The sequence below is a fragment of the Psittacula echo genome (genome assembly GCF_963264785.1).
Source record: "Psittacula echo genome assembly, chromosome: 15".
NCBI lineage: Eukaryota > Metazoa > Chordata > Aves > Psittaciformes > Psittacidae > Psittacula > Psittacula echo.
Window position 1 is genome coordinate 3,302,979 of NC_137751.1, and position 23,822 is coordinate 3,326,800.

The window sequence follows — 23,822 nt, forward strand, 5'->3', positions numbered from 1 at the left end:
AACCAATTCTACTTAAGCAAACAGGATGCACGTATGGGGGGGATGCTACATTACTGCAGAGATTTGTAAAGCAGATCCAGTTGACAGCCATTTTTTCATCCCATATAAAAGAACACATTATTCCAAACATAATATAGGCTTGAAATCACTAAAAACAAGAAGCAGACATTGTATAACGTTTGGAAGAGACTTGCATTTTCGGAAGAAAGCCCTCATTTGAGCTTGAGGGGGAAAGGGAGATGAAAAAACAAGTCTCATTCTGCCAGACAACATGACAGTCTATGAAGGGATGCTTTGTAAAGTCTCTCTTCAACAATTCTAAAAAGGACCATGCCACAAAGGGGTTTTTGATGTTTTTACTTCATTTCTCCTGCAAGTGGCCATTGCAGAGACAGCCCTTAACCACAAATAAAATATAGCTACATGGATTTAAAGGGTGTCATTTTGGTATATTTATTTTCAGGCAACAATGGAATACCAGATACTGAATACATCTACCTGTCTGCTGGTCCTTCTGTTTTTCACACCCATTGTTTGGGGTATCTGTCCTTCTAACTGTACATGCTCAGGAAACGACAGGAATGTGGACTGTTCAGGCAGAAACTTAACTGTGCTGCCACAGGGACTTCAGGACAACATCACCTATTTAAATCTGTCCTTTAACCAGTTTGTAGATCTCGACCATCAGCTAACGAGATTCACCAATTTGAGGACTCTTGATATTTCAAACAATTGGCTCAAGAACGTCCCTGCTCACCTGCCCAAGTCCTTATGGGAATTATATGCCATAAACAACAACATTAAAGTTCTTCAGAAACTTGATACAGCTTACCAGTGGAATCTCAGAGTGCTCGATGTTTCCAGGAATATGGTGGAAAGAGCTGTTCTGATCAACAACACCCTGAGCAGTCTCAAGTTTCTCAATCTCAGTAGCAACAAACTGTGGACAGTTCCAACCAATATGCCCTACAACATAGAGACCGTGGATCTATCCAACAACTTCTTGTCCCAGATACTTCCAGGAACACTGGTGAGACTACAGCACCTCACCAGCCTCTACCTGCACAACAACAAGTTCACATACATTCCTGACAAAGCTTTTGACCAGCTCTTTCAGCTCCAAGTGGTAACACTTTATAACAACCCGTGGTCCTGCGGCGACAAGCAAAACATCCCTTATTTGCTCAGATGGGTGCAGGGAACCACGGCCAGCGTGGTCGGGGCTCCCTGTGCCAATCACTCTGTGCTCTGGGGGGATGCCCCACCGACTTCAGCAGCTCCCAAAGGGACAGACTCCGGCTCCATGATCCAAGAGATGAAGGCAGCAGACAAAGCTGCTTCTCCAGGGGCAAGCCAGATGACAAAAATGCACAAACAGTTTAAAGCTGAGGAAGTCACCACCCTGGAGACCTCAAGCCCAACCGTAGTGCTCACGAGCACAGACCGACCACTGCTCCTCTACCCAGAAGACCTGACAACAAGGAAGGTCAGTTCGCAAGAAGCAGCAGCCACACACACCATCTACATCAGAGATTCAACTGATGAGAACTCCAGCCTGACGCCTCCCATGGGATCCTCCACGACTCCTCTGACTTTAAGCATCACCAGTGGAATGCCAACAAACTACTCCAAAATGCCTCAAAGCACAACTGCTACCTTAAGGAAGGAGGAAGCCACTACAAACGTTTTGAATACTCATGTGCCCTCCCAAGCAAGTACCTGTGAGATGTGTCTGCTCTGTGTCGTGATGCTTAGTGCAGTGGCAGTGTTTATTGACTAAGAGCCTGTATCTTGTGAGAATCACTGAGTTTGTTCCTGGGATACATAGCTGGAGTTCAGACTTACAGTTGAAATGATGAATCAAAATACAAGAAATTCAAGGTTCTGACTCTGATCTAGAGAAAATAACAGTTCTTAATTGAAGAAGTGCACACTAATGTCTTGATACTAAGCTGCTACTTATTTTAATATGTCTTAATTGAGTGCAACTAACTCATGTTTGGTTTTAAAGACGTGCTTATTTTGTAATTACATTTTTCATTTTACTTGCACAGAATAAACCATCCAAATTTTAAGTACTGATTTCATGTATGATTTTGTCATTACACAACTGGAAAAAAATAGAAGGCCTGTATCATATCTGCATTGTCTTGCTTGACTTGCCGGTGACCAACTCCTGTAATATAGCAGCACAGATTCTCTGTAAGTTATGATGACATGCAAAAGGAAGGGAAAAAATAAAGGCACTAAACCTGCTGTTCCACTAACCAGAAGCTATTCCTGAGAAAACCTGCTAGCATGTGTATCTATGTTTGCTTCATATGTATTAGCATATTTTAACTGTGAAGAACAACAGTTCTGAATTTACGAATTAAATATGACAATGCCATGATGTCTGCTAAGAGGGTGTAAACTGAGAGGCAACATGGTCTAACTAAGCATGGGAAAAGTGATAGGGGCTGATACCTCTTTTTGCTCTGTCTTGACTTAGAGGCTGCAGGCAAGTTATTTCTCACTCTCCGTATTTAAAGAGAAAAGATAAAAGTAGAGGAAAACACAAGATGTTCAATGCCATGACACTCCAACAAGGAGGAGTTACCTACTCAACTTAATGAACTGGAACTCCTTAACTTTATCCAAAGACCTGCAACGTTAATGTATTACGCTTAGAAGAATATCACAAATCAAACTACTACTTTCTGATCGGTAAAATGAAATCTCAGCCAATTTCTAATACAAGTGATGTAACAAATCAATGAAGCGATTAGTTGTCACTGAAACAACCCTGGAATCTTTGAACAAGAACTGAACTCAGTCCATGGCCTTGAACATGCCAATCCCCTGCTTTCCAAGGGAGAGCATGAAAGCTATTCTCCCTGGCACCTGCACCACCAGCGAGTAGAAATAGTTGCACGCATGGTCCTGTCCACTCTAAGAAAATAATATAACTTAAGTGGCAAAGGTACCTGATATGCTACAGATGAAGTCTTGCAAACAGCATGAACTGAAAACTGAAGAACAAGTTCATTGAAAAAGTATTATCCACCTAAAATCACAAATCTTTATACAACGTTTTCCATTCATTTCAGGCCATTTAATTTCCAGTTATTGTAGCATGAAGGTGCTGCAAAACCCAGAAAACCTCACTACTGACACTGGAGTCCTCTGCCTTTCCTGCTGGGTTCAATGAGGGCTGTAGACCATTTACAACCACTGGTATCAGAGAAATCACAACTTTCCAATTGTGAACAGTATTTCTATAACCAGGAATGTGTTTTAATTTCTAACAGTAAATGTTACACAACGAATTTGTACAGTTATTTCATTGGCATTTCAGTAAAAATAAAGTTACATTTGTATTGAACTGATTTTGTGACAGTGCTTCTTTCCAAACAAGTGTGGCAGCATCTCTGAACAGGTATTGTTTTATTATACAAACCCATTTCAGGCAGACATTTGGCTCAATCTTCATTTCTTACGGGGGGAAATTGTGGTTAAACCAAATCATATTATTTGGATACTGATGTATAACTAATATTGTTTATTAGTAAGCTGATGAGTTAACAGCAACAGGTCTGCCCTTCCCCTTCCTACCATCTAGAACTTGCAAACACTTAAGGCATGTCTTTATCCAGCAGAAAAAGGTGGCTCTTTCTCCCTTTCAGAAAGGAGTCTCAAGGTTTAATAGAGCAGAAAACTTATAAAACCCCAAAGACGTTTCATATACATTTTAATTAGACAAGAACTAGTTATCCAAGTCAAAGTTTAGACAACCTATACCACAAGCAGCTTGTGCATGATACCTTCAATGGCCAGCACAAGCTGCTACCAGCAGCGCAAGAGAGCTGCCCATTTGCACAAGTTCCACCTATTTTCCCTGGGATCAGGATTAAAAACCATCACTGCCTGCCACCCTCTTTGAACAACGTATTTGACAAGCACTGACTGGCTACAAACAGCATCAACCTACTTACTGTGTTCAGAACTAGGTATTTCCTAGAATTATCCCATCCATATGGCTTCATCCCACACAGTTGGGAGCAGCTTCGCTTGCAAGGTAGGACAGACATCACAAAATGAGGCGCTGTGACTCAACTGCCTCGAGTTGAGGAAATGACATCAAATACTCCACGTGTCTTTGCTGAACAATGCAATACAGGACAGCAAATTCTACTGCATGCAAAAACCCTGCATGGAATCAGCTTTAAACACTCTATGAATGCTTCACCCATAATGAGAGCTCTATGAAAAAACATTGTTTTCCAGAAGGTGCTTGGGGCAAACCGAGTCCCCAGACTGGATGACTTCAAAGTCTTGAGCATCCTGCTCAAAGCCTGAAAGTGCAAACGGGGCTGTGGGGTTTTCCAGATACACAGGATTGCCACACACTCAGGACTGGGAAGCTAGGATACAAAACAACTGCAGATGGGTTTCAAAGTAAGATGACATCCCAAGTCCCAGGGCCATGCCCTCTACCCAAACCTTGCCTGGGGTCGGTGCAAGCAGAAGAGCTCTTACTGAGACTGTTTTCCACAAAGCAGAGTGCGATTTGGGTTTCCTTGTATTTTTCTGGAATACAAATGAGGTGATACCGGCACAGGGAGTGGGCTGGGAATCGTGGGAGTCGTGCACTTGTTGCTTGGCAACAGTGCAGTCAAATTGAAATTAAACTGATGGACACAGATGTGAATTCGGTGCCACTGGGTTTTAAACACGCTGGTCAGTGACTCCGTGTTAAATACCAAATCATCTACTCCCAGTGACATTACTTTTTCCAAAACCACCATTTCGCATTTCAGCACAACGTTCAAAACAGCCAAAAAAGGTCTGGCACACGGTGTAACAGCAACACACTGCTTCTGAAAGGTTAAAATTGCTGTGGTCCGAAGCAATAACTCAGAGGTCTGTGTTCCTATTAATTAGCTGGGGATCAGCTTTAAAACTCAATGGCAGGACTTCAGGATCAATATTTATTGATCATTTTTTAACAGTGCGGAGATTAAAGCCAGGAGAACACCGGCTTCAGAAGCCAGGCTGTTGCCCAGGAAACAAAATGTGAAGAAAAAATGACAGAAGGAATTAAATTTCACAGCACAAGAAGGGTATAAACTGATCTAGAGAAATCAGTGAAATGACTCAACAATGTCCTAGCAACAAGATCGCAATCTACCCCAAAAAAAACCCCACCAAAAATCCCCAGCCTGCTGCAAGCCCTCAAACATCCTGGCAGCTCCGATCCAAACAGTCCTTCCACATTTCACACCTTTAAACACGACGTCCGGCTCAGAACCACAAGACAAACACCACAAATAGACACCACTTGGCCACATCCCTCTTAGTAGGAAAGATGACGAAGCACCAAAGATGAAGACAAAATAACCTATTTCGGGCGAGTGAGAAGATGAAATAGTTGACTATCATTTTTTATACGAGCGCTATCTCACCGTGTGATCAGCTCCAGTAAACTGATAATTAAAAAGTACTTTGCAGTCCTTAGTATTTAATGTTCTCCTTTTCCAATTTTACACATATTGTCTCAACAGGCGATTTCTCTTCTGGATGTGTTTCACAGCCAAATTTCAATGTACATCCCTAACACAACAACACTGTGATTACTGTAGTTGCACTCAGCAGTTAGTGACATGATAAACAAGAGGCATCCTCCTTTATCATCTATACACTGGCTTTATTAGGGCCCATTAGTGGCTTGCCCAGACTTGGAAAGGTTTACTCTCAAGCATCTGTGTACAAACAAGTCACCCGCTGAGCTGGCACTTTTTCCAAGGAATATCGCACACCCAAATCCCAATCAGCATTTCATGATGCTAATGGTCTTGTGCTATCTCAGATAAGGATGCAAACCAAAGAAGCTGAATTATTTGTAAGTGAAGGGCATGAAGATATCGTTCATAAAACCTCATAGTTATCATCATCAACAGCCCTTATGCATGATTATGAAAAGCAGACTCCCCTGCACTTGATATTTGGCCAATGCAGAAATCACATTGTCACCAAAATGTGACAAATCATCTATTTTCAGATTGTTTCTTATCAAGTTGGGGCCCCATTCTTATATACACTTGATACTTTTGACTTTACGTGTCAAAATTCCGGACAAGAAAGGCGGAAGATTGCTTACCGCCGAGCAATGTAGTAGAAAACAGGATTGCCAGCTTTCGATGTTCCAGCTTGGTAGAAAATATTTAATGTTTTCAGTGCTTTGAACTCCTCTTTTTCATGTACCTGATGCCTGGAAAGGAACACATTGACATCAGCTTCAACAACAGCCTTGTAAAAAATAACTATATAAAAAAAGAAATCCCAAGCCCTCTTTATTTGCAACTTTTAAGTTCACACAATCTCATTACCTCGTCATAAACTCTTCGAATTTGGAACTTGTGAGATTTAAACTGGACCAATGGGTATCTGCCACGGGTTTGTGCTCAGGAGGACCCAGGTAGGCAAGAAGAGTGGCCATCTTGTCAAAAGGTCGCCTTCCAACAGCCTTGTGGTCCCTAGAAACAGCGTGTTACTTAAAAAGTCCTTCTTTATTTATACACACACATCTATAGTTGCTTCCCATCAGCAACTCCCGTCACCATGGGTGTGAAGACTCACCTGTTGCTGGAAAGGTACTGGCCAATTTTCTCCTGGTTGTTCCACAGCAGCCGGTGCAAAGCCAGCACGTTGCCATCGCTGATGAAAGACAGGCTGTGATTGACAGTGTCGCTCGCTGGGCAATCAGATGCAATATCAAGGAAGAACCTAGAGTTTAAAACCAGTAATAACCATAAGCGTGGCAAGGAAATCTGCCAACAGGACTCAATGTCAATTAAGAGGCTGGAAGAACATGACACCCAACACTCTCTGTGCAAGTTCCCCCAAGGCCTTACCTTCGTGCTGCATCAAAATTGCTTTTTACAAAATCATTAAAAGGCCGCATATGTTCTTCTTTTGTAAACAGGACATGGTTGGCAATGCTCTGAAGAATCTACATCATAAAAAGAAGGTAAAGAGGTTGAATGTATTAACTGGTGTGGTAGTTAGTGTAACTTCACTGTCAGAAATACTCATTTTAACTTGCTGTGAAGCCTCAGGACAAGAAAAGAAACTCGAAATATGTTCACTTGCAAAGTATTTTCTTTCACATACTTTTAAATACTAGAAATTTACTTCCCTCATTTATAAACCTTATTTGGGTTTAGACCAGGAAAATAAATCACCCTTCAAACCCATTTATTACATGTTAACTATTTCTTCTGGAAACGGTGCAGACACGTACAGGCAATGCCTATTTAAAGAAACCTGTAATTTCGCAACATTAAACGGGTGATAAGCACAGAATTTGTACTCCATCATTACACCTTTTTTAAAATTCTTCCAGGAAAACCCCACCAAACGAGATTAAAGAGAGGAAAAATCACTTCCTTAGCACCAGTATGAACTTAACCGATAGCTGGCTGCTATTATTCTCACTGTGCTCCAAGTAACATTGGTTTCTGATCTGAAGCAAGGTGAGAAGCTCCAGTGAGGAGCAGAAGGCATTCTGTCACCTTACACAGCATTTTGGCAAAGCAGTTTTTTCCATACAGACTGTTCGCCATACTTATACTGCTGTGAGCTGCAATCTTAATGTCATGACATATAAACTCAGTACGGACTCTGCACTTTAAATGAACTGGGTGGTTGCTACAACCAACTACAAGTTTACCTACTTGCAGGTAGTCACAGTGGTCAAAGAGCAGAACTTAACCAGGTAGAACAAAACGGCCAAACAAACCCATTCATTGATTCACCTTTGACATCAGTTTCAATCCCCTTTCAATTCTTGGTGGAGGCTTTTTATCTAAAATCCCTGCCTCGTAAGGGGAGACGATCGCAGGGTTGATGAACCGGAGGAACATGGCGCTTCCGACGGCTCCGATGCTGTTCTGAGGGAACCGCTGACTAACCACCTATGAAGTTGAGAATTACAAACAATATTTCTGCATTCGGGAAAAGGGAAAGCAAGCTGAGCAAAGCCTCGCAGGTAATCCAACTTTTAGCACTCTTCCCACATGGATCAAGCCCAGTATATTTGCGCAGGGCTCTCCTGCCTTGACAGGTCTGGATCATAAGACAGGCAGATCAGGGCAACAGGGCACTAAATGGCTTTCCTGCAGCTTTCACCCATCCTCCTTGCTAGGGTGAAACTGCTACAATAGCTACTGGACAAAGATAAGGTGTATTTCAGAGTTACAGACCCTTAATTCCAGCACCCTACCACTGACAGTACAGCAGACAAATGCTCTATGCTCATACTTGGGCTGCACAGTCTTCCCATCAAATAGAGACAATTGTGGTTTACATTAGTGGGTATTTTCTCTGTGTATTTATAATTTCAGCATTGCTGCAAGAGCATCTCCAGCAGCCATTGTAACCATTGAACCATTGTAAAGCTTCAGGAGGAATCTGAAATGTCGGGGAAGGAGATCTTTGTAGAAATACTCTTCAGAACCATCACATCGCAACAGATTTGCCAAAGGAGGAAAGAGATTGAGCCAGAGCTGCATGGCCAGTGTTCTACTCTGCCAACACTGTCCAACATCACCTAGTAGGAATTTGATAGAAGAACTACAGATTTAAGATCTCATTTTTTGCTATCTAGGAAAATAAAATAATCTGAAAATGTTGTAAGAAAAGAGAAATCTCCTTTACTTTTAGGATATCAACAGTGTATTACTAAGAGGATGATCTATTTCTAGATATCTTTCATTTGACTTTGGGAAGTTAAAGATAAGCTCCCTGATATTTTTAAATATACATGTGGTTCCATAATGGTCCAACATTTATAGGTGAATTTTCTTATGAGCAACAACAGTTAATCAAAACAAGACAGATTCTACCTTTCACAGAATAAAATTAGCAAGCTTTGTAGTTTAGGTTATATGGTTTAAGATAAATAAAAACCAAACCCAATTTTACTGAAACACTTCAACACATAACTAGTGCAATCTCAAATCATGCTTCTTAAAACAGGTAAAGGCATTAGGATATAGACTATATATCAAGAATCACTTTGGTTCCATAGGAACTTCATTCAGTTACCTTGTGTTGCAATTACTGATAATATTCTCTCCTAAAATACTACTTTGCACACAGATTTTGCATTTAAACATGGTTATTATTCTGTTCAGTTACAGCAAAAAATAAGGGAGCATTTAATAAAAGTCTGAATTTCCATTCTGCCTCTGTTTTATTCATACTTTTTATTTTGAGGTCACTGTCAACAGCTAAGCCTTATCTTTTAATGACACCGCTATCACTATCTATGTATCCAATCTCTCTTAGCCAGCAAGGTGCTGATCCCGGGAAATCTGCTTTTCTCTGTAAATAAATACAAGCGCTGAATTTTATTGCTCAGTCACAAGGCAAACAAAACGAAACGTATCAGAAACAAGTCATAAAAGGCTCTTTCCTTTTCAGTAATCCATATGCATTACTTGTCCTTCCCCCGGGAAGCAAGCTGCAGTCAAGTTATCTGCCAGAGTGTTAAAGCAGGCTCAGATTTTCCCCCAAACCAAAGAGAACATTTTTCTTCCGCATTTTTTGGTAATTTGAAGATGGTGGCAAGGGCAGAAGAACCAGAGTATTAAACACTAAGCAGTAAATGTTAAAATGTCTCTTGTTTACTCAAATAGGCACACAGAGAATATTTCAAATATAACTTAATTCCAGTGTTAATTGAAATGAAAGCTATTTTGTGCCAGAATTAGTAGAATGATTTTACAGTGAGGTCAAATAGACTGAAGTGAAGATGTTCTGAACAAACAGCAAAAGGTTTCCGTTGTGCTTTGAAAGAAATGGCTAAGAAAAAGGTCTCCAAACTTACTGATTTTTTGTTTTCCTTTTTTTCTTTTACGGTAGCTTTATTCAGTAGAGAGTGGCAAGTTGCCTACAGAACAGAGATGAGCACAAACAAGTCACAGCACCAACTACATACAGCAACAAAAAACCAATGTTGACTTGTACATAAATTACACAGTAAAATGTAACAAACGTAACCAACAGAAAATGAAATATATCAACTAAAGACTGATGATGGAGCTTTTATTCCACAATTTTATTACATCTTATTTACAAAGCACTAAATACAAAACAAGCAAATGTTGTGTTTCAATCATTTCTACTATTTCTGGCTAGATTAAATGTCAAACCACATTAATGTACTCAAGATACACGATATTGGGCATTAAATGGTATATTCAGCTTTCAAATGTATTTCACCATCCCCAAATAGTGTTAATAGGAAAAATAGTAAAGCGTTATACCTTTGAAATACATATTTACTTTCAAAATAAATTTAGAGTTTTAAATCTTCCCAATGTTTCTCTGTGTGTCCTTCAATTTAGTGAGATCTGAATCATCATGGTTATTACTACTTTGATAGCTAAACACTGCCACAAAACACTCTGTGGAAAAAGGAAGAAAAAAGCCAGCAGGGCTACATTAATTTATTATAGATTTCCAAGTCAAGGCATCCGATTGCTTCATTGGTGCTTAGTTCGGCATTGCATCTAAATATAAAGGAACCCACCAAGAAGCATCACACTCTCTGATTATTTCCCATCAGGATTTGAGCAAAGCTATAGAACACCAGCCCTGGGCTCTGCTCCCCTGCTCAGAGGTATGATTTGGCCTCTGTGCCTGACCTCACATCCTCCCTAGCAGCTGCAACAGTGAATTAGCATCCCTGAGCAAGCAACACCTCTATCAACAGACAGCTAGCCATAGTAAGCAGTTTGAGAGCAACAGTTCAAATCACCTTTAGAATATCACATGGAATGGAACTGGAAGAGAATTTCTACAACTTCAGAATGTGACAGAGTAAAAAGAAAGGTGGGTTGGGAGAGTGAAAGCCAGCCAGGGACAGCTCTGCTACTAACCCAGCCACATTAAATAGCTCCAATTTGTGCAGGACCTATTAATATTTAACCACTGGTGCCTCTGCCAAATTTCTGACTTTGTGCAAGCTCTACAGAGCTAGCTCTGAGCAGTCATATCCATTCTCTATCCACTAGCTACTGCACTGGAAGCAAGTAGAATTTCCCTCTGTTAAGAAAAATCACATCTTTTTGTGTGGGTTTTATGAAGCATCCAGCACAAATTCTTTGTCTGAGTTACTGGGATCGGGCTTGTTCATGACCACGTAACTCTCCTGTACATACGTTACCTGAGAATGAGCCAGGGCACATCTGTCACAGTAACTATTACATGATGCTCCCAGATGAAAACAGGGCTCTGTTCTGGTAATGGAAACACCCAGTGTAGACCCAAAATCCAACTAAATGAACCATTGCCATACTGTTACTACGCTGATTAAAATTAGCTACAAATCATTTACAGAACACACACATTTACTTTAATAATCTAAGTGTAAAAGACACCGCAAAATTCAGTCTCATTTAGACTTACACTATTGCTTGGGATGGAACACCTTCACTTTATAAAAATGAAGTTACCTTATTAAAATCACCTATTTGGTTCTTAAGATTAAAAATAGATTAATACCCACAAAAAATCAGATTTCAATTGTACTTTCTTTCAGATAAAGCTCAGACTCTTCAAAACTCTGAAATTGGAAAGTACAGAAGTAACTGCTACACTATTTGTATACAAATATAGGTGTTACTAGAAACAGTAATATGTGTTGAAGCTGAGCATCAGTTAATACAACTTGTATATTTATCAGTAAACCATTTCTTTCAGGACAAACTATCCTTGTTACCAATAAAAAGTAAAGCAAACAGCCTGATATGCTTCCATAGGACAACCTCTGGCAATCCCACTGGTGAGTACATTTTAGGAATCCCATTTCATGTAGCAATTAAAAATGGTTTGCATAGAAAGAATTTCTAACAATGTCTTCCTGAAATGGAAATAAAGCTGACACATCCCAGCATATAAATGCAATTCTAGGAAAAGACATAGGGATAACGTAGCATCAAGTAACAGAAGCAACATCCAAGGTTGTGTGTGACATCCTCAGTAACACTCAAATACATTCCCAGCCAATGCCTGTGATACTGTGGCCATCTGAGCTTGAAGGAAACCAACCTCACCCCGCATTTCCCAGTTTAAAACAAAAAGAAATCCTAACAAACCAAAATCACCCCAAACCAACCTGAATCCAACCACTGTCAGGAAAAGAAACCGATGACATTAGAAGCCATTTAGACAACTTGCACTGGGCACATCACTCACATGCCCAATTCATTCCAACAGCTCACGATAACAAGCCAAGATCCACAACAGTCACCACACACAATTCACTGTTTCTCACTTGGAAGTTCTGAGAGTTACAGCAGTTGTATTTATTAATGCAGCTTCACTGTAAGAATACAACCAGACTGCCCTGGGTGGAATGTGTTATTGCTCACAATGAGTTCACACAGCTCTGAAAATCTCTTTTCCTTGCTTCACCTCAGACCTGAGATACAGACTCCATGGCTGAAAGGCCAAAAGCAGCTCTTCAGACCACTTAACTGAGACCACAGCTCAAATACTCTAAGTATGCACAGCTCTCCTCTAAGACCCTCCAACAGGACTAGAAGTTGTATTTCCTATGAGCCCTGAGGACAGCAGGAGTATCACCCACCAGCATTTTTAGCAGCAGCTAAATCCATCAGAAACACACAAAGAATAGACAGACCTGTAAGTGTTCTGGACTCAACAACCTGCTCCTGAGCTGCTATCTGGAGCAACAGGAGCGAGACAGTTTAGATCCCTGCTATTTAACAAACATCTGAAAATAGTCTTTTAACAATGACATAATGCACCCAGTACTGGCCCAAGCTCCAAACTGCTACAATTACAAGAGCAAAGCCTAGGGGTTGGGCAGGCACCCAGTGCCAGCATACCTGGTACAAACAATGGCACACGCTGCGGAGCTGCGGTGGGAACTCGGAAGAGGAGTTAATGATGGCATGGAAAAACTTTTCTGTCATTTGCAAGAGACTCCTCTGGTTCTCCTCAAGGCTTTCCGTAGGCTCCAGCCTGAAACAGACCCACACATGTATGGCCAGCAATCAAGTGAATGATATTAGCTGTACTTATGTTTGGTAGTAACTTATTTCCAGGGTAAATAGGAATGTTTATGATCTTTCACACACAGGTTTCCATCAGTATTTTAAACCACAAATTACAAACATAAGGTCATTTAAAACTCAGTATTAGCCAGACAGTTCTAAATGGGATTCTGTCACACTGTTCCACACAAAGACATGCACACATAATCCCAACTGATAACTGCATTATCAGTTTGATGATGGTTTCTCTGAAGGGAATTCTTGAGATAGACACAGATATTTGAGAGTTAACTGTTAATAGAAGGCCTGGCTTTTGGTAATCTACTTCAAAGACAAGTACTTAAAGTTTTTCTAAGAGTTAATTCAAAGCAGAGCAGCAGCTGCTGAATTCAAATCTGGAAGTGACAGAAGAGAAACTAAAGCAAAAACACGACACACAACATGCATTCATTCCATCTTGCTTCTGTAATTAACTCAATGACTTAAAGCAGATGCTTTCTGGTGCTGCAGGAAATCCCCATATTAGTGGCCTACATAGAAGTATGAAGTAGCAAGTAGAAGAGGCCCTGGAAGAGCTCTCTATCTTCCTTACTCTCTCAGGGTTTAGAGGACATGCAGCAAAACTCATCCCGCTTTGTTGGGCAGCTCTGGGTATAAGGATTGCAGATACAATTATGTGTCTGGTAAAGTGAGGAGTGCAAGAGTATGGAAGTATAAGAAAAGTATTAGTAATGAGGAAAAAGGAATCCTCTTATATTTCCAATGCCTGGGAATCATGCTTACAAACACATTTGCTTCCCCCCTTGAATCTCAAACCTTGTTGGATCCACCTCAAAGCTAACATGCTGCCATTCAGAGGATGTGATCACAGTCCTTAATAAAGGCTCCAACAGCTTCTGCAGATACGTAGCACCATATACCTGTGTAGAAAGAAAATCCGAATGGGTGCCCGGTTAACATCACAATTCACAGGAACACTCCACAATTCTGTGTTAAAAGAGCCTGAAAACACTTGATTTGCTTTGGCATAAGCCAGTTTTCTGTTAAATTGGTGTTTCTGTATCATAGTTTCCCTTCTGAAACAGATCAATTTATACAGTGGTGGTTTTGTATTTTTATATTCCTAAACTTTTCCTGTTACAGAGGTGATCTGCACCAGGAGGAGGATGCAATAACTTACCTTAAAACAGAAAGTCATTATTTTACTGGCTAAGCTGTTTCCTCGGAAGAGTGTCTGCATGGAATCTGCTAGCTCAACTTCCTTTGAAAACATATTCCAGAGGAGCTGGTAGAGCAAATGCCGGGAATCAAAGAGTGTGACCAGGACACGAGCTAGCTCATCCTTAAAAGAAGCAATGAGATGTTAATCGGACTAGCAGTGAGCCAGGCCAAGTACAAAACAAAGAACCAAGACAAAAACACTGAGCAGTCTGTATTAATGCATTACATTTGCTATGGAGTCTTGCATACAAATATCAAACTAAGCACACACAATCTCTTTAAATCTCTCCTATGCTATTGCTTGTCTAAAAATCTGCCTCATGATAACCAGTCATGCAAATTCATAATGGTTTGCCCAGACAGATAAGCAGTTATTCTGCTGCGTAACAAAGCCCAATTCATCTTGCTAAAACCTAGAGGACCAAATACAGTTCTGTTTGCCTGCATTACAGCACATATTATCTGTAATAAATAACCAGCCCAAACAAATGCATTTATTACAATAACTGTGTATAAAATTATTCTAGGCATTAACTAGAAGTTTACTATAAAACGCTGCTTATAATCAAGACCTGACACTTAGATCCAGTACACTTCTAAAGCAAGGCTATCGCTAATGCGTGGTAGATCTAATCTCTTCAGCAGACTGTTGTTACACCTTTAATATTTGCACAGTTTTCTATTTCAAGTCTTAGTATTTTCAAAAATGTAGGAAATAAAATGTGTGAATCAACTTACCCACTGAGAACAAGGCACCACATTGGCTAAAGCCATAGCAATAGGAAGCTCCCCCTGATCACCCATCATTGTAACCAATTCCACCAATCTCTCAAACCGATCTGCTAGCACTGTTTCTGCTAAGGTATCAAATTCTGTTCCCTGCTGCAGAATTTTGGTGAGGACTTCCATAAACGTAGCTCTTGTTTGGAGGTCTTTATGATAGCCCAAGCCTGATCAAAAAAACCCAGAACTACTAAGGAAGATGTAAAAATAAATGAAATACCAATGTCTTCATTATGTATTCATTTATACACAGTGATCTCTAACTACTTTACCTATTGAGTGCATAAGACCACTGTCCACATTTGCATTGAGTAAGTTGGACATAGCAAGGACAGTGCAGTGCCGGAGCGAGGCCAGTCTGCGAGACATCCCCCGTTTCCTGCCTCCTGTCTGTGCGCTTTCATCTTCAACTTCACTGCAGTCATTGAGAAGGTTCATGAACAGCGTGAAGTACCTAAAGAAAAAAAGCTGGATAAGTAAAACAGTTCCTGCAAAGGCAACTGTCTGAAATGATGTGCATATGGGAGCAAATACACAACAAGACTCCCTCCCCAAAAATCTCCTAACTGCTCCAAGTAATCTTTCTTGTAGCGGAGTCCAGACTTTCAGATGGGAGGTATCCACCAGAAGGCACTGTCCTCACATGTATGGAAGTGTTCTCAAACCAAGCAAGTGAACTCCACAGGTGTGCCTTTACAAACAGATGTCTTGTAAGAGATGTTAAGTTTCATGATCAAAACAGAATACCAAAGCAAGCTAGTCCCTCCAGGAATTAAGCATACACCTGCATTAAGCAGAAACAAACCAAATTTTAGCATTATTTTCTAAATGAACTTGCTTGCATAAACCCAGGAGGCAGAGATTTGTGAGATGGGACATATAAGAGAGAATTCTTGTCTGGATAATAAAATGATCTCCGCTATAAGAAAAACCATAGCATGCAGTGTCATACAGTGCATATACTTCAGGTCATTGTACAGAAAAATAGTTCAGAGCCACTATTTACTTAAGGAATAACTGAGATTTCGCTTCCATCAACTCAACACCATCTCCTTCTTCAGGCTGTAGGGGAAGCCCAGCAAGGAGAGAGACCACTGCTTCCATGCTCGCTTGGTCCAAATCTCTGCAAAAGAGAATTATAAGATGCTGTGAATCAGTTCAGCAGAATGAGTCTCTCCTCCCCCTTGATAATTTCCCCATCCAGTACCAAGTCTTTTTTCCTTATATATCCAACTGCAGGTGAAAAGAATCATTAAGAATAAAGTTATTCTAGTAAAGTTCTGTCCATCAGGAAAACAGCTATTACATTTTGTGGTACAGGTTCAAGCAATGTATCTCCTACGGACAACAACTGCAACCCAAATTTACCACTGAAAAAAACCCCAGTTAAGTACAAATTCAACACTATTGTGTTTGCTGATTTTATTCAGATTGCATCATATGAAGATACAGCAAAATAAAGCATTCAGTCCTAATGCTAAATCAGAAAGGATATTAAAAAGAATTAAATAAACTCAATGGTTAAACAAACAAAACAGAACCATAAAAACCTTAGTTAAGACCAGCATTAAATATAATTCTGCTGATGCTCTCCAAAACTTGTGTTTCTGGCTTTTTCTTTTCCTTAAAATTACTACCACTTATGGCAGCCCACATGTGCCAGCTCCTCTGTGGATATGAAATGCCACCTGGAACACTGTTAGCAATGTTAGGAACAGTTTAAGTGTATTCTTTCTTACCTTGTCAAGCATTTCACATCCTCATCTGTTGCTTGATTAGATGTTCCCATAACCCAGTCTGTCAAATACTCGACCATTTTGTTCCTGTTACATACAGATACATTGTTTTAGATTTGGAGGAGGTTTGGTTTTGTTTTTAAATAGCCCTTCCCTCAAACACACTCACTACTGCTGGCATCATTCTTAATTATCACAAGCTCAGTGTAAACTGAATGACCACACACTGAAGATGAACTGATTTTATTATACCAAGTAATTCCCCAGTCTGCATCACACACATTTTTACATGTGTTTAGTATCCCCACAATCAGAATAACAGTTTAAAGCAGCACCAGGCTCTAAATTATTCTGAAGCCAGAGACAAGGAAACCATCCCTATAGCAGGAATAGGTGAGAATGGTTTTGGTTTATTTTTTTTAACCATATAACCAAACACAATTACATTTGTCCACATTACACTGTCCTAGAAGATGTATAATGCAATACCTACCTAAATTTCATTTCTTGGCAAAAGGAAAGGTCATCTCTCCTTTCCATCATTACTTCTACTAACTGACAGAGCTTAGTTTTGATTTGAATTGCATGCACCAGATTTCCAAGCACACGCACATACCTGGAGGAGGAAAAGGCAAAGAGAGTAACAAAATACTTAAAGCTACTTCACACTCCAAGGCCCACACTGCTGATAAATCCCTTCAGCTCCATGCTGCAACCTCGCTGACCCAGCAGATGTGCATAACCACCCACCAAGTGTTTGGGCTGCCTTTGTTTCTGCCCTCCCAGAAAATGAGGCTCTGTATCAACTGAAGACAAGCAACAAGTTTCATCTGGCCAAAGAAGTTTTCTGTTGGTGTAAGACTGGGCAGAAATCTGCCCTTCAGCTGGTTTTACCACCACTGTACAGAAAGAAAACCAGGAATGCTACAAGAATTACTTTGTACAGTAAGGTGGACAGGATTTCTTACCTAACCAGATTTAGCATCATTGTCTCAATACTAGCTTGTCCAAGGTGTTCTGAGCTCCCTTCTGTGTGATTGTCAAGCAAATTCTTCATTATAGCAATAGTTTGCTCTACAAATTGGGTGTTGGTCTCAGTTAACAAAACCTACAGAAAGAAAATGCTGGTCTTAGTTCTTTACACACACACAAAAAATAAAATAAAGGGTATTAAATGTACTGCAGCATTGCAAAAATCTCATGTACAAGCATTTTCTAGTTACCACCTAGCCAAAAGAATTCCAATGCGTGTCAAGATTAAGTATGTCAATACTAGCAGCCATAATGACTCCAAGAACACTCTCACAGATTCAGTACTCAGAGTTCACTAAGAATTCAAGAATGCTTTCAATTACTCCATGTTAACCACAGCTTGGAATCACAAACACAATAATTATTACCGCACGCTGCAAAATTCAATCCCAATGCTTGCAGGTCTTTTGTACAAAACACTAATAGGTTTCAGTGTCAATTCCTGACACATGACTGATGCTTTTAATTAAGACACAAACGAGGAAGAATATATCAACATTTTACCTGTCCTTGAGAATCAAAAAACTTGCTGATGGTGTTCTTCAGTTTGTTAAACAGCATTGGATAAAGTGCTGGACTCAACTCCAAACCCACCAGATCTTTAATGTTAGTCCGTATCTGAAGTCCCACTTTCTCGTGGTTACAGACCATCAGAGTCAATAACCGATCAATGAACTTGCTGACAGGAGTCTCCGTGTTTCCTTCAGTGGACACCATGGATATCATGGAGCCCTTGCGCTCATTGACCGGGCCCATGGGTGGGCTGTAGGTGGCTAGTCCTGCATTGCTGCGGTGCTGCAGGCACACTCCTCCCAGGGCACACAAGAACCCTGTCATGTTGATCCACTCCTGAAGAGAGTCTGCGTCAGACAAGTCTATGGAGCCTCCCCCACTGACATGTGACATTCGTCTCTTCACAATTGTCTTATGAAGACTTTCAGTAACCTGAAAGAGAACCGGCAGGAGATTAAATCTCTTCAATTAATCAAAACCAATGGAGAGAGATCAGAAGCTTAAAGTATTCTGTGACACATCCTGCATTTACAATTCCAGGCTTTCTGAAGATGCACATTTCACAGTTTACTGTAACAGCAGAACAGAGATCTACACAGAGGTTCTGCTTATAAACAAGTTGACAAAGCAAGGCTGAAAGGGACTGAAACGGCTGCCTGGTCAATCCCCTGCTCTGCACCAGGACAGTGTGTTTAAATCATGATAGGCAGCAGCTTGTTTAAAACCCTCCAGTGAAAGGGATTTCACCATTTTTCTAGTAGTAGTCCAGAGTCTTCACTACTCAAAGTTTTAAGCTCAGCCTCCACCTTCCTTACAGCAATTCAAGTCAAATTACTTCTTGGTAAGCACAGTCAATGACTGCTTACAATTATTTTTCTCGGATACTTTCATGGAGTCTGCCTACAAAGCTCATTTTCTAGATTAAAATCCAATTCCTTAAAATAAGCAAGCTTAAAGAGTTACCGTGAATTTCTAAGGGTTGAAACTATGGAAAAGTTCATAGTCACCTGCCCATCTTCCATTTTGGTCTTTGGATAGTTAAGGATTAGTTTTGTAGCTTGTTCCCATTTTGCGTGTGTATCCTCCCAGGCCTAAAATAAGAGGAAGCTTGTGTCAAGATTTAACTTCAAGACCACTTGCAGCAACAGTAGTTTCTGTTTTCAAGAAATATGCATGCAAAGCCTACATCAACTCGGAAAGGTTACCTCTGTGTTGCCTGCAGTCGGATGCTCAATACGCCTCAGTAACGCCATCACTCTCTTCTGAAGCGCTGCTCTCCCTGCAAAGGGGCACAGAACATTTAACCATGATTTTTAAAAACCCACCCACATCAGTTATGAGATCTTTAGAAGTAATTAAGTTATTAACAGAGGAACATATCCCCTTAATGTGTTCAGAAAAGGATTCTTCTTGTTACACTTTAAAATCATGAACTCAGTCACCCCAGTTCTCTACTCTTTCTAGCAACGCCAATGATTAAGATATTCCCATGAAAACAGGAGCAGCAATCCAATCAAGAATCTCAACCTGTTTAAAGCTAAACCACAAACAACAGTCTCATTACACAGTACAAAGGTATTTCACTGGTCCATGGCTCTCACCTGTTGACATCATATTGCTAACAGATGCGAACTCCATGAAAGTATTGTAGTTTGGCAAAAAATTATGCACAGAGACTTCATCTACCCCACATCTGATATCAGCTTCCTCACAGAGGTGCCGGAAACAGGACATTGCAACGAGCACTGCCTCGATGTCCGGGCTCCACAAGAACATGTACAAGGCGACTTCCAATTTTGTTTGGGCTTGGCGACAGATGGGAGTTCCACTGCAGCCTGCTGTGCTTTCCTTGGGAAACAGAGAATTCAGGATTTGGTAATATTGCTTATGAATATGGCACCTTGATTAAAATCCAGCCTTATCCAAATTGTTCTTTAAAATTGCTTTTATTCTGGCAGAAACAAGCAATCCTAAACAAGACCAAAGCTCTGCACGAATAAAGTGGCTGAGAACTTGCTCCTTTCATAAGGATAATCATCTACTTTGGAAAATCTATTGGAAAAGACCACCTTAAAAAACAAAATTAATATTTTTGCTCAGAAAAAGATGAGCCAGAACTAGCAGCAAAACTAGGCTTGAGAAGCTTGTCTGTCAAAGGGTATAACTTATCAGATGCTGGATTTTGTGATCCTTTACAGTACTGCACACAGGTTTTCCTCCCCAAGTGTTAAAGAGAATTATTATCATATCTTACTTACCATGGAAGAATTCCCTTTCCCTTTCCTGAGGGTAGCTCCTGGAGTACAGCGTATCATCTCTTCATGGTCAAGAGAAATTTGACTAGTTCCACCTCCAGAGACATCGTAAAGGAAGAGGAAGTGGCAGGAACTCCTGTCTGACTGCTGTGAAGACAGGGAAGAAAACAATAAATCAGCATAGTTTTTTGATGGATTTCAGGAAGGAAAAGCTCTTCACCCTTTACACAGTACTTCTCACACTGGTGCTCTCAGGGATCTATAAACTTACCCATATTAATGTATCTTAGAAAGATATTTCCCCCTAAGAAATTATCTGGAGAGTCATCTTCGAAAAACATCACCTTGAGGTAAGCACAAAATGATGCCTTTGCTTCCTGAAAGCCCTACAGGCTTCTTGGGCTTACTCTAGAGAATACACGCTAACATAATGATAATTTAGATGTAATTGAGTCTGAAGAAGCCACGCTCAGGAGTATTGTACATTTTATTCTATACACTCTATATCTGATCAGAAAAGCAGGAACTGAGACAGATAAATGTTACCATTTCCTTACTTTGTTTTTTAGAAGGAATTTGTTCCTACAGATGAGAATCTCTCGCAGCCATTTGAGGATTTCTGTACTGCTCAGCATCTGATGACTAGTTAGCTTCTTGCAGATATAAAAAAGCATTTGTGAACTGCAGCAAAATGAAATTCAGCATTAGCTTTATAATCTAGCAACAACATTTGAAGATATTATTACATTTTACATAGAAATAGGCAATTAGCACAAATATCCTATACATATACTAGCATCATCTTTCACAGTGTATAATAGATAGAAGATAGGTGTGTAGTTTAAATGAGAAGCTCCCCTGTGACCCTTCCCACCGCCCAGCTGCCTCTCCAGCTCCCTAGAGGAAGTTAAGCAATTTGGGTACTTGTCAGAAGTCCAGACTCCAGGGCTGCCGCTTCGGAATCCTCCATTTACCCCCAGAACAGATACAGCACAGACAGTGGCAGTACAAGTTTACCTACACTGCTCTGACAACGTGTCTCAACTCTGTTCTGGAAGGAACACATCTAGGGATGTTCCTTCTTCATATCCATTCAGGCCTCACACTCTCTGTTAAAACTGCCAAAGGGTCCAAATTAGTGTCAATTTTAATGGGTGTTTCCCCCAGCCCGAGCAGCACAAACTCATTCCTACTGCTAGGAATTAGTGTCATGAGTTTCAGTTATTGCCCATCCACATAGGGCTCAGCCCCAAACCTATCCCATAACAAGCCCCTTGAGCCACACTCAGCAGTCATGCAGGCCCATTTGCTGATGCTGTAAGAGTTCCTCCTAGGCTGTTGCTCCCTTTCTTCTAACTCAAACATCAGTACCAACCAGATTAGATCACCAAATTATTATTAATTATTCAGCTCATGCAATTCTTAGCATACTGAGCTTAGAGATTCCTAGTTTAGAACTTAAATTTCCCTTGATATTCCCCAAGAAATAACTACAACAGCTGCTGTGAAGTTATAAAAAGTTCTTTAAATACAAAGGAAAGACAAATGGAGATCTCGGGTCAGGGCAAGCTACTACCTTCTTTAGGTGAGGGCTTCAGAGTCAAGATTAGCAAATCCACACTTATAGAACCAGCATAAACTCCCTCAGCCCCCAAAGAATAAAACAGAATTTAAACAAGCAATAAACACTTGAATGAGGGGGAAAAGTCTCTGACTTTTCAAACTAGTGATCATTTGGGCACCTTAACATCAGGATGAAGGGTCATTCTGTAAACCAGCAGAATGTTTCCTGTTTCATTTTTGTTAAATTCATATAGCATAAGCAAGATACTTTTCCATGAATACACAGCAGAATTTTGACTGCAGATTCATGCTGATGTTGCAGAGCTTTCCCGAAACACTCACAGCTATTTCAAAACAGAAGACAAATCAAACCAGCCATTCTCTAATTCACACAAGTTACCTTACATACCTAATTTCCCAGAATGTCTCTATAGGTGCATCAGGATTCCACAAGTCGATGCTGTCTAACTGGTGAAGAACTAGCAAGGCCTAAATTCAAAACAAAGCAGAGCTTCACTTAAAAGGTAGAAATTTACCTTAAAGAAACCTTTTAAAGAATCAAGACTGAACAGTACACTGAAATCAAATTACATAATGGCAGGAACTTTTCCATCTCTAAGCTGCTGTAAATGACTGTTAGGGTGTTAGAACCCAACATGAACTCCCACAGAGACTTTCACACTGAAAAGGATTATTCTTATACAAGAAATATTCTTGAATTCTACCATTAAACTATCAAAAATATGTACTTCATATATTGATAGGTAATAGAATATTGACACTATTTGTGGCAATTCTTGTTGAGGGAAGGTTAAACAAAAAAGCCTTAATTACTTACTAAAATTCAACTATTTATATAAAGCTTTAATTGCATGTAGGTATAGTTAACCCTTTTTTCAGTCTACCTGTGAAAACCTAAAGCATGAAAGATGTCAATGGAGTACAGACACTACAGTGCATTTTCTAGAACAGGAATCTGAAGACAGCAGGATAATGTAACCGGCACCTCCTGGAAGACTTTTAGTGCAGGAGGCATCTAGAAAAGTATCGATAGAGACCAAACTCCAAACCACAGAACTTCAGAGCTTCTGCAAAAGCCTTGATCTGCCTGTGCACCCCTCATCTGGCACAGATGACGTGCTCTCTTACCTCCATGGCTTCTTGTGCGATATCTGGCATGCTGGACTGCGGAACAAGTTGCACGAGCCCTGTAATTAACTCGGCCGTGCTCCCCTGTGTCTCAGGCCCTTGCTTCCTTGGATTCTAACAGCAACAGGGAAAGAAAGTTTAAGTTGTAAAACTTACTAATGACCGACCAGGTTACTTTTAATGTAAAACATTTTAGTGACCAACCACTACAGTGCCATTCCTGCGATTAACCAGGTGGATTTCCGGACCTTTCAGTGACTATGTCAGTTTTCAGCTGTAATATCCTGTGCACATCAGATCTTTGACACAACTGAAATATTTAAAAATTAAACAATAAACAGACCTGAGAAAAGTGGGAGATCTAAGACCACATCTGTCCTTCTACTCAGTGAAATGATGACTCGTTTTCCCCCAACCTTTATTTTAGCTTTCTTCTTCTATTCCTCTCTCATCCTGCCCCCCTCCAGAGTTACAGAGCTTTATGCTCCCTTTCCTTGTGCTGC

General features: G+C 40.3%; 2 protein-coding genes across 7 annotated transcripts in view; one reads left to right on the forward strand and one right to left on the reverse strand.

The window, feature by feature from the left end:
• Positions 1-23,822, reverse strand: part of NF1 (neurofibromin 1) — a 70,200-nt gene that overhangs the window by 25,565 nt on the left and 20,813 nt on the right. For 4 of the 6 annotated variants that reach the window (XM_080630169.1, XM_080630170.1, XM_080630167.1 and 1 more), the window contains 23 exons: positions 23,320-23,433; positions 22,580-22,659; positions 21,165-21,288; positions 20,611-20,754; positions 19,954-20,200; positions 19,558-19,631; positions 19,360-19,443; positions 18,344-18,784; positions 17,776-17,915; positions 17,301-17,423; positions 16,811-16,894; positions 16,078-16,194; positions 15,344-15,525; positions 15,027-15,238; positions 14,248-14,409; positions 13,884-13,987; positions 12,900-13,035; positions 9,872-9,934; positions 7,797-7,955; positions 6,894-6,991; positions 6,619-6,765; positions 6,369-6,515; positions 6,140-6,250 (listed from right to left, as the gene is read on the reverse strand). In XM_080630169.1, the coding sequence (XP_080486295.1) occupies positions 6,140-6,250; positions 6,369-6,515; positions 6,619-6,765; positions 6,894-6,991; positions 7,797-7,955; positions 9,872-9,934; positions 12,900-13,035; positions 13,884-13,987; positions 14,248-14,409; positions 15,027-15,238; positions 15,344-15,525; positions 16,078-16,194; positions 16,811-16,894; positions 17,301-17,423; positions 17,776-17,915; positions 18,344-18,784; positions 19,360-19,443; positions 19,558-19,631; positions 19,954-20,200; positions 20,611-20,754; positions 21,165-21,288; positions 22,580-22,659; positions 23,320-23,433 (3,293 nt within the window). Of the gene's footprint in view, positions 1-6,139; positions 6,251-6,368; positions 6,516-6,618; positions 6,766-6,893; positions 6,992-7,796; positions 7,956-9,871; positions 9,935-12,899; positions 13,036-13,883; positions 13,988-14,247; positions 14,410-15,026; positions 15,239-15,343; positions 15,526-16,077; positions 16,195-16,810; positions 16,895-17,300; positions 17,424-17,775; positions 17,916-18,343; positions 18,785-19,315; positions 19,444-19,557; positions 19,632-19,953; positions 20,201-20,610; positions 20,755-21,164; positions 21,289-22,579; positions 22,660-23,319; positions 23,434-23,822 lie in introns of those variants that run through there. The other 2 variants (XM_080630168.1, XM_080630172.1) reach the window with 2 other exon arrangements.
• On the forward strand, positions 470-1,780 carry OMG (oligodendrocyte myelin glycoprotein; the record flags this gene model as incomplete). Its single annotated transcript, XM_080629929.1, has 1 exon — positions 470-1,780. One exon carries the CDS (start codon positions 470-472, stop codon positions 1,778-1,780), a length of 1,311 nt encoding a protein of 436 aa, XP_080486055.1.